The sequence below is a fragment of the Pocillopora damicornis genome, chromosome 12, assembly GCF_964200805.1.
Source record: "Pocillopora damicornis chromosome 12, jaPocDami1.2, whole genome shotgun sequence".
Lineage (NCBI taxonomy): Eukaryota > Metazoa > Cnidaria > Anthozoa > Scleractinia > Pocilloporidae > Pocillopora > Pocillopora damicornis.
This window is the reverse complement of record NC_142681.1, coordinates 8,495,034-8,505,075: the sequence shown is the minus strand read 5'-3', so window position 1 is coordinate 8,505,075 and position 10,042 is coordinate 8,495,034. Positions and strand designations below refer to the sequence as shown.

Genomic DNA, 10,042 nt, shown 5'->3' with positions numbered 1-10,042 from the left:
AGAACGCCCCCAGTTTGAATCTAGTCTAGCACTCATACTCTGGCCAGTAAGTACCTTTGTCGTAACTAATTCTCAAATCTGTTATTTTTCTTCTCGTTTCTTCGAGATCTCGTAAAACATTTAAGAACTACTCTGAACTGCAGTACAGATTTTGTCGATATCCAGGGCAGCAGCTGCGTTATTCTTAAAATGGTACCGTCTATTGTCAAGCTGAATTGTGGCAAATTTGAAGACAAATTACGGTGAGGTTATTATTAAGAACTCCTGACCGCGGTAAGACAAATAAATTTTTATGAATACTTCTCTGCGGTGGCGATAGAAATGGTTGGTCCCTAGAGCGTGTTTCATATCAAAGTCACCAAATGCTGACTAATGTATGCATTGGGTGCGCATCGAGAGATCAGCTTACCAATTGAGATTACAAAAGACATCGTCAATCGAGCAGTACAGAGCATGGTTATACTCTCAAGTAAATATCAGCGGTGCGTTATCGGTTCAAGATGGCCAGCCCTTACCCCTCTCCCCACCCCCCTCAGGCGGTCACCCAGCATCATTTTTGAGTAGAAATGACTTACAAGTCTAAGAAAGGAACAAATAACATGAGTTTCACTTTGTTTATTCTTTTTCAGAAATGAAACAAACAAAACTGCATTTTTTCCTAACATACACACTTATCTTTTCTTCTGGAGAAAAGAAACTTAGCCTAGTTTTTCCTTTTCTGGATGAAACACTTAAACTAAACTTTCTCTAAAACATCAAGTACACAAGTTTGCTCAGCAACTTAGCTAGTTTTGTTTATTCTTTTTCGAATGAAACAAAAAGTTCACTTTCTAAAAAGAGAATAACAACATCCACTTGCTTTACTGCTATAGAAAAATAAGCTTTGTTTATTCTTTCCCGAATGAAACAACAAACTCTATTTTCCCCCCTCCTATGCGTAAAATAAATTTACTTTGTTTATTCCTTTTTGGAATGAAACAAGTTTTAAGTAAACCTATTCTTTTTTCTCTCTATTATTACATATCTTACGTAATTGCTCTGATATCAGAAATTAACGTAGTTCGGTCTATTCTTCTTAAGAATGATGACAGGAAGCTACATCCGACGCACATTTAGCCCCATACTTCTCAAAAAAATCCCCGACAAAATTGCCTCTTTCAATCTGCTTGCAGCCATTTTCAAACTTGTCACGTGATGGTCACGCTATGACAACTTCGTTCCCAGCGTCCACCTCTTCCTTCCTCGATATGGAGAGCGAGGACCCTGGGTGCGTTGTGTGACGCGTTACAAAAATGACTGCTCGCAAACGAGGACAACCAGAGTTAAGTGCCAGCCTTGCTTATTCTATTCAGAATGAACCAAGGTCGACATGAAGCTTTCGTTCGTGTTCTATTTGGATCAATCGTTTTCAGTTGGCTGTGTTGGTTAGGTTTTATATGTTTTCCACTGGGAGAAAACCGTTTGAGGTGTGGTGTTCAATGGTGGAAACTCTTGGGTAGCGGCCGTTGTATTTTTTGGTAGTCTGATACGATGCCCTAATTATTAGCGCTGCAGGACGCGCGTTTCTCCGCCCGCGGGAAGATTAGAGACGAGTTGGGGAGAGATTTTCCGGGTGGCGTTGCTTTGATATCGGAAATCAACGTAGTTCTGTCTATTCTTTCTAAGAATGATGACAGGAAGCTACATCTGACGCACATTTAGCCCCATACATCCAAAAAAATCCCCGACAAAAACTGCCTCCTTCAATCTGCTTGCAGCCATTTTTAAACTTGTCATGTGATGTTCACGTTATGACAACTTCGTTCCCAGGGTCCTCCTCTTCCTTCCTCGATATGGGGAGCGAGGACCCTGGGTGCATTGTGTGATGTGTTAAAAAATGACTGCTGACAAACAAGAACAACCAGAGTTAAGTGCCAGCCTTGCTTATTCTATTTAGAATGAACCAAGGTCGACGTGAAAACTTAAAAAAGCTTTCGTACCTGTTCTATTTTGATCAATCGTTTTCAGTTGGTTGTGTTGGTTAGGGCTTTTACGTATTCTATCGGGAGCAAACCGTTTGAGGTGTGGTCTTCAGTGGCGGAAAATTCTTGGGTAGTGGCCGTTATATTGTATATATGGTAGCCTGGTAGGATGCGCTCATTATTAGCGCTGCAGGACGCGCGTTTCTCCGCCTGCGGGGAGATTGGAGACGAGTCGGGAAGAGATTTGCCGGGTGGCGTTACTCTGAGCCTCATACTTTCCCGCGGGTGAAGAAACACTCGTGTCAAAGCGTTAATCATGAAAGCCCACTCGCACGCTATTTACACGGGCTTGAAGAAGTCAAGCGCATGCTTCAGTTCCTGGCCGTTATGTTCGCTGTAAAAATCTTACTCGTGCTCTTTCGCTACGCTAACCAAACCGGCCAAAAATAATCGAAAATCGCGCCACGAGACAGTAATTGACTGCCACTTCACTCTTGTGAATGCGGAGAAGTATGGCTATGACAATTCCAATAAATTATCGCGTCATAGTCATAAAGGGATCGTAATTGAAACGGTTGATCCCGATAGAACACAACTTTCCTGTCACATGATGGCAACCAGGAAAGTTTCCTAATCTTACTTTCTCAAAGCACACCTCTTACGTAGGTTGATCGGCGTGTGCCAGATTATATTTAAACGAGCAGCACCAGAGCTACCAATGAAAGCAGGAGAGAGCCAACGAAGAAAGGCCTCTTACTTTCGGCAGCTGAAACAGTCACACAATCGTTGATCGCTGCGACATCGCCCATGTACTCTGCACCAAGAAACTGTTCATAGGTCTGAGCAGAGACATCTTGCAGCTTTTCGGTGGTATCTTTGAAAAGGAGGTCTTTTCCATTGGAATATCTGGATGAATCAAACATTCTAAACCCATCACCAGATTGGTTCCCATAACGCGTTGAGGCTTCTACTAGAATCTGGACATACTTCGTCATTTTGCTGTGTCCCTTTTTGGTCATCACGGCGTGAGAGGGAACTTTAGCAAGGTGGCAGTTAATGTGCTGTCCAATTTCTAAAGGAAAATAAGAAAGAAAAGGCTTTCTTTTTCACACAGACTGATTCGTGTGCCAAAAGCTTTCAAGAGCTTTTCGGTAGGGAGGAGGAGAGATCGAAGCCCAGCTCAGTTAAAAAAAGACTCCAGTAACATGCATTCATTTTTCCGAACCTCTTTCGAAAAACAAAATGGCTTGATGAATTGAATTATCGGAAATTAAAAAAAAAAATCGGGAATATATAATCCTTATGGTGTTTGACTGGGGCGAGGAAGCCACTTTTAGTTAGCCACTATTCGACCAGGGACTTTGGAGAAAATTATGGACTCACAAGTACATACCACCAGTCTTTCCATCGTAACACAGGTATAAGTAATCATTTGCTGCCGCCGGTGCATCGCTCATCACGGTTGTATGTTTTACAAATGCCACTTCACCCATACCATCCATCAAGCATTTAAACGCGCCGCTATAACCAGAATAATTTCCATCTTTCATGCATTCATCTTTGCACAACGCGCACAGGTTGTCGGGATTTTTTTTGGTAGTATCAATTTTTCCTTCCTTCACTCCTGAAAACGTAATATGAATGTAAGTAGAACTGTCAAAAATAGGTTGAAGTCATTATTCTCCCACAAATATTTGACATATGTGTATTGGCTTCAACATGCCATCATTAGCGCTGCAAGACGCGCGTTTCTTCTCGGAGGGTATGGCACTAATAATGTCAGTGCTAGACCCTGGCAATAATAATAAGGACCTAGTTCCGGGCCCTTCGACTTTCAAAGGGTTAATTTTGTTTCCAGGTCTCACTTGTGTGAGTCTAAAGAGCTTCTTAAAGGCTGAGATTCTTTTGGCCAGTGTTACAGATAAACTGACTAACACTTTGCGAGCGCATGAGATCTGGGTAAGGCGCGGAAGAACGCAAATGAGCAAGCTACAGTGGGTTTCCGTCTCACATTTGACTGCATAGCGGATTAATTGAGTAGTTTTTAGTAAACAAATAGTTTGCATGTTGCTGTACTTCCGTATAGTGAGAAATCACACGCGACTCCAAAATAATAACTGGTAAGAACTCAAAAATGGCACCCAAGGTACAGCCGAATGTGTCACTTACGTTCTTACCAAATCTTGACGTCTTCTGTTATCTATTTCTGAACAACTGCACAGAAATATTAAAGCTATTTATTTTATATCATGTAGAAGCGAAAAGTTTCGGATGGTAACGTCATCTATGCGCCTGCCTTCCAGTAGATCATGAAAACCAATCAAAATGCGCGCGTAATTTAGCTTATTGTATAATAACAATTACATGCTACCTAAAGCAATCTAAAAAAAAAATACTGAACTGCTTCCAACACTCAAACAGATTCCGTTTTAACTACTTACTTGGTACACAGCTTTCCGAAAAATACTTTCCAGCTGATACGTACGGATTACAGGTGGAGTCTTGATCCATATATTTCTTGGACAGTAAAGTACCAACTGGTACGACCCAACCAGCCGTTTTGCCTGCTCCTGTATGACAGGTTTTCTTTCCTCTCAGATCCTTGATCGATTTGACCGAACCTGACTTTTTAACAACTGCCACAGCATAGTAGCTGGTACCAGTACTTTCTCCGTAGAATTCTGCAACTACAGGAGTCATCTCGTAGTTTTTACCTAAAAAAAAATTGAACGGGATTATTTACATCTTAGCTTAACAGCATGGTCAATGGAAAAAAACTGTAGTTTGAACTGTGAGCTGTAATCTGAATTTTATTTTTTGGACCTAGTAAAATGTTGTGTTTGAACTCGGAAGGGTCTTTACCCAAAGCAAGCCCTATATGTTGACAGCAGGGGTAGATTTGGGGGGTTGGGGAGGGGTGGGGGAGATTGGTGGGCCATTAAAAACGCCTTAATTCAATCGGAGAAAAGGTGCATTCTATAAACTCATGATCACAGCGCTCGTCATTATATAACTTTTCAGGGTTCAAGGTCGAAAGCATAATGCCCAAATTTGCGAGCTTATGCGTGCAGAGAGAGCGAGAAAGTGAGTGAGATGAAAAATGAAAAACGTTTCACTACTGGTTTTTATATACGTTCCAGATTTATACCACCACTGAACCGTGCATTCGCATAACCACTGAAACATTTTAAACTTTTCTTTGTGTTTACTTATAGAATTTATACACTTTCTTCAAATCTTTTGTGAATTGCAAATTGTGATCTACTCGACCAATGAAGGAGGCACACAATTTTTATAATTTCCTGCGTGCGAATGAACACTATTAGCTTCGAACTCAATGTTTGAGAATACATTTTGATGCTTTTCTACAAAGTACACCAAAGTTGCTATACCTGCTTCATAAATTTGTCCTCCATCCAGTGTAATAAGATCAGCTTGTCCATCTTTGATCTTTTGCATGCAATCAATGGCATTACTTCCTTGAACACAACTAACTTGCGAGGTGATGTTGAGTTCACTTGACACATTTTTCAACACATATACAAAATCTTGGCATTTTTTTTGTTCTAAGGCATTGATTGTGCACCATCGCATTTGGGTAACATGAGAATCACCTAATGAAAAATAAAATTAATAAATTGATAAATAAAACAACGATTCATGACGGTGAGAGAGGGAAAGAGGGATTGCTATCACTTAAAAGACTTTGGGAGTGGAGAGTGGTAGGTAGATTTCGCATCCATACCCCACCCACCTGCTTCTCGCACCTTAGACTCTTATCTTCCACCTTTCAATGATAAAGAATACGGATCGTGAATCAACGAACGTCAACATTTTTGCATTTCTTTCCCGCTTCCACCTATTTCTTGGATTTTTCCGGCCGCTGGAGTCAGTATCAGAGGGAGGTCACAATCACAGTAAGAATCTTCATTCTTTCATAAATTTCTCATGAAACTAGAAATGAGAGTCATCCGCAATCTCGGGATTCACCTAATGAAATTTATATGTTGAAAATATGTATACGATGTTTTAGGTTCCCATATCGGCGCAGTCTTCATACGATTTCATTCTAACTTCAAGTGGAAATATTTTCGCATGTGAAATTTGCCGAGGGGAAAGGCAGTTATAAAGCATTTGTAGAATTTAATACCTTTGAATGCTTTTCTGTTGATGTCAATACAAGAAAAAGTGGATTCACGCATGCGCATTTGTGCCTCGAGTGCCTTTCCGTTGATGCTCATACAAGAAAATATGGAGTCACGCATGCGCTTTCACGCCTTGAGTGCCTTTCTGTTGATGCCATTGAAAACAAAAGTGGATTAACGTATGTGCTTTCGTGCCTTGAGAGTAAAAACGGCTAACACCAAAATTCCGAAGAGTGCGTGGGAAAAAAAATCCCATTCCGTTAGTATTGCTGTCCTTTTGTGCGGTTTAAGCTCTAATGAAATTGCGTAAATTACTCGTAATGGACATTTTCTCACGAACCAATCGATGAACAGCCAACAGCAATCAGTTTGGCGATCATATTTGCATAAAACCTTGCATGACTCAGTAGCGGAAAATATTAATAGAAAATACACCTTCTGGCAGTTTTGAATCAGTTCAATAGCAAATGAGTTTAACCGCTAAGGAAATTTAAGAATCATGATGTAGGCTTTAGTGCAGCAAAACAAAGAGGACGATAAGCAGAAAACAAAGACCGCTTCCGAATTATTATGTATTTTTACAAATCCGATAAACTCGACTAAACAAGAACCAAACGGCCACTCTAAAAATACAATAGAACTGCGGTTTGGGTCTATGCCAAATTGTACTCAGAAGTTGCCAGATTGTTCTGTTGGTTTTTTTTTTTAGTAGCACAAAATAAAAGTGATACTCTTCATCTTCCTGACAATTCGCCTATTAATATTGTGCCCTTTTTGATTACAACACTCAGTGCTACATTCCTGCATTAAAACAAGCAAGGGGCATGTCTCGCTTCGCTTGCTCACTCGTTCCTTATGGTTTTGCATTTCATAGGCAAGGACCATATCTTACCACGGACACTTTAATTCATATTAATGCGCTGCACACAATAGAGTATAAATATGTCCAAGTAGAAGTTTGAGGTAAAGCGTGCGGAAAATTTTTCATAATTCATTTGGGCCTAACAGTCGACAAAGGTTTCTCAGGCACAAGTACATTATTCAAAGAGTTGTTTATTGTTCGTAAATTCTTTTGTTTCGACATATTTTGTGGTGGTTATTTTATAGTCACGAACTATAAGGTCGTATTGGCCCTACGTAAAAATGATTTTTTTGTGTGAAAAACTTCATCCATTATGAAGTCGAATAAGATATAAGAAATCTGAAATACAATATCCTACAGTTAACTGTGCGATCGCATGCTTGCCCAAAATGGGTGTATTCATGGGTGTGTTTTACTGTACATTACTCAAACACGAAGATTTGTTCTCTCCTTCGCATCAAGGCTATTGACCAAAATAAGTCCACAGTCAGACATTTCTGGCTGCATTTTTTTGAGCCAATAAGTCAAGGAAATTCTTTTCTGATTCTTTGTCAGCATGACTGTTAATCTGTGACGCGTTTTAGTAATCCTTTCAGACGTTTCATCTAGTTCAAGATTTACTGATGATACTCACAGGTATCTAAATTGGCTAGCTACACTAATTACAGACCGTGGTCGGTTGTGGATCAACCTTTTCATCGTGATATCAGTGACGCTATATCATTTAGATCATCCATCGATGCATTCGTAATTATCCGAACAAATTAAGCGTTTTCACACTTACCATCACCAGAAAACCACATCTAATACATTTGAAGCGAAAAATCGCTTGTGAGTTTCTCAAACAGCAACTTACCGAGCGTAAAAGCAAGAGCACTGAGGAAGATGAGTGGTCCCAACATGTTGACAACGATGTAGAGAAATGTAGACTGCTGTGTCAGAGGCAGCAAAGCGAACAGTTAAGGAAAAAAAAATTAATATAGTCTCCCTGTGATTGACATGTCACACGTTAACAAAAGGAGTAACCTTGGATACATCCCTTGGGAGGTTTAATTTCAGCGTGAGAGTCAATTACGCAAGAGCAACATTTACCGCATTGCTAAGCAGTCAGCTCTTCATCTGAAACTCTCATGAGACACAAACAGACCACCCATGGGGTTTCAGTTAGGTCTTTCTGTTTGGCCAGTCACCCAATATTTCTTAAAAACCAAAGACTGAGAGTGGCTTCCTGTTTAAAATTCACAATGAAGATATAAATAGTTTAATTTCTTTCATTTCTCATAGGTGCTTCAGATGAAGGTGTTGGCTCTTCTCCTGAGTGCTCAGTCAGCTGGTAAAAGTTGCTCTTGCGCAATTGGCTGTCTGATATATACCAGTTGCTCGCCCGGGTCATGGACCCTTGACATATGATGGTTTTACCCAAGGAGGGGGAAGAGGGGGCGTCCCCAGGGGAATTGAACATTTTTCAAGGTTTCCAATAGTCACCTTTCCTATCCTTGAGTATCCATTATATGTCAAAATTCCAACCCTGAGGGCCAGAAACGTTGTGTAATTTCAACAAACTTAGGTGCTCACATCACTGAATTGCTGGCAGTGACTATAGAAGTATCTTGATGTAAGATGCTACCACCAAAATTGTCGAATTTGTTCGCTGTCAACAAATTTTATGTAGGGTTTATTTTCAAATTCCTTGGTCATAGTTGACGTGTTAAATGTCATGTAAATGTGCTGTCGAGGACGAAAACTTTCCTTCCCTCATCGAACTGAACGAGCAGTAAGGGTAAAAGGCGGAATTATAGTTCGGAATAGCAGTGTAGCATTACTTGCCGAAAAGCATTATTTGACAGCACATAAATAAGTTTGAATACTGCCGTACCGGTAGGCGTAGACAGAAATATTGCGTTTATCGCCTTGTAAATATGTTACCGGAAATTCTCGATTTATTTTTTTTTTCTTTTGTCTCAATTTTTCTCTAAATATCTTGAGAAAAGTTTTAAATATCTCAACAAAGTTTAAAATGGCCCAAAAATTGACTCAGTTTTTCAGCGTTCTATATTTGCTACTTGATCGGTTTTGGCGTGTTTGATTTAGGCGAACCGATAAGGTGTCATTCAAGTCTTCCTGTTTCCTTGATTGACACGTGATGTTTACGAAAGTCGCCTCGATAGATAAGATAGAGTTAATATACATGGCTGTGGTATTTGTTTTTTGCTGAGTTCCGTAGTTTTTTGTAAATTGTCCTCCAAAGTTGTATGAAATTAAAGTCTTGAAAAGTGTCACGACAAGCCTTCGCTCGAGTGAAATTTAATTTTCGTAATACTCTGAAAAATAAAGAGATCCGATCAAACTGGTTGTGGTTTTAGTATAGGTACATGAATGTCTTACAACACACAAGAAATGAGCGAAATCCGTGTCTCAAGCAAAATCGACCGGACCGCTCTTACAGAGACACTCTCTTAAATTTCGCGAGGATTTTTTTTCGCGGGTCTTTAATTTCGCGATTTTTTTACAATCGCGAAAAACGCGAAATTAAAGACCCGCGAAATTAAGTACCAATAAGGTAATAATACATGCTAACATGGAGACTGTTCAGTTAATCGTTCGTTGGTGGAACTTGTGGGTTTAGTTATCGAGAAGACCGAACTTGCATATCTCTAGTCGTTCCATTGCATAGTTGTAAAAATACATTTCAAGTCACTTGCGGATTTGCAAGTTTTCAGGTCCAGAAAATGAAGTTGATCTTATTTTGTTGCGTGCTGGCATCTTCGAGCCGCCGAAAGCACAGGCGGCCCAAGCTCACGTCTCCAGAAAAAGCCAACGATGAATTCATGAACGCGTCACGTGTTGTGTGACTCGGTGTTAAGTTACGGGAGGAATCGTTGAAAATTTGAACAAGTTATAAGGAATAGTATGGGGAACGAAATATGGTCGATTTACAACGATAAATATCTCGAAATATGAATATTTTACACGTAAATCAAAAAACTTACTCATGCCCTGTGTATCCGTCGTAGTTTCTGGCGATTTCTGCCGTTTTAAGCTTGCTTTACCATCACTGTTATCCATGTGACATA

At 40.0% G+C, this 10,042-nt stretch overlaps 1 protein-coding gene across 1 annotated transcript; it reads right to left on the bottom strand.

The window, feature by feature from the left end:
- Window positions 1-600: 600 nt before the first annotated feature.
- Window positions 601-8,160, bottom strand: LOC113669189 (melanotransferrin). The gene is made up of 5 exons (XM_089189842.1): window positions 7,825-8,160; window positions 5,354-5,575; window positions 4,403-4,675; window positions 3,355-3,585; window positions 601-3,033 (listed from the first exon to the last, which is right to left on the bottom strand). The coding sequence occupies exons 1-5, from the start codon at window positions 7,868-7,870 to the stop codon at window positions 2,654-2,656; spliced, it is 1,152 nt and encodes a 383-aa protein (XP_089045968.1). The 5' UTR covers window positions 7,871-8,160; the 3' UTR covers window positions 601-2,653.
- Window positions 8,161-10,042: the final 1,882 nt, after the last annotated feature.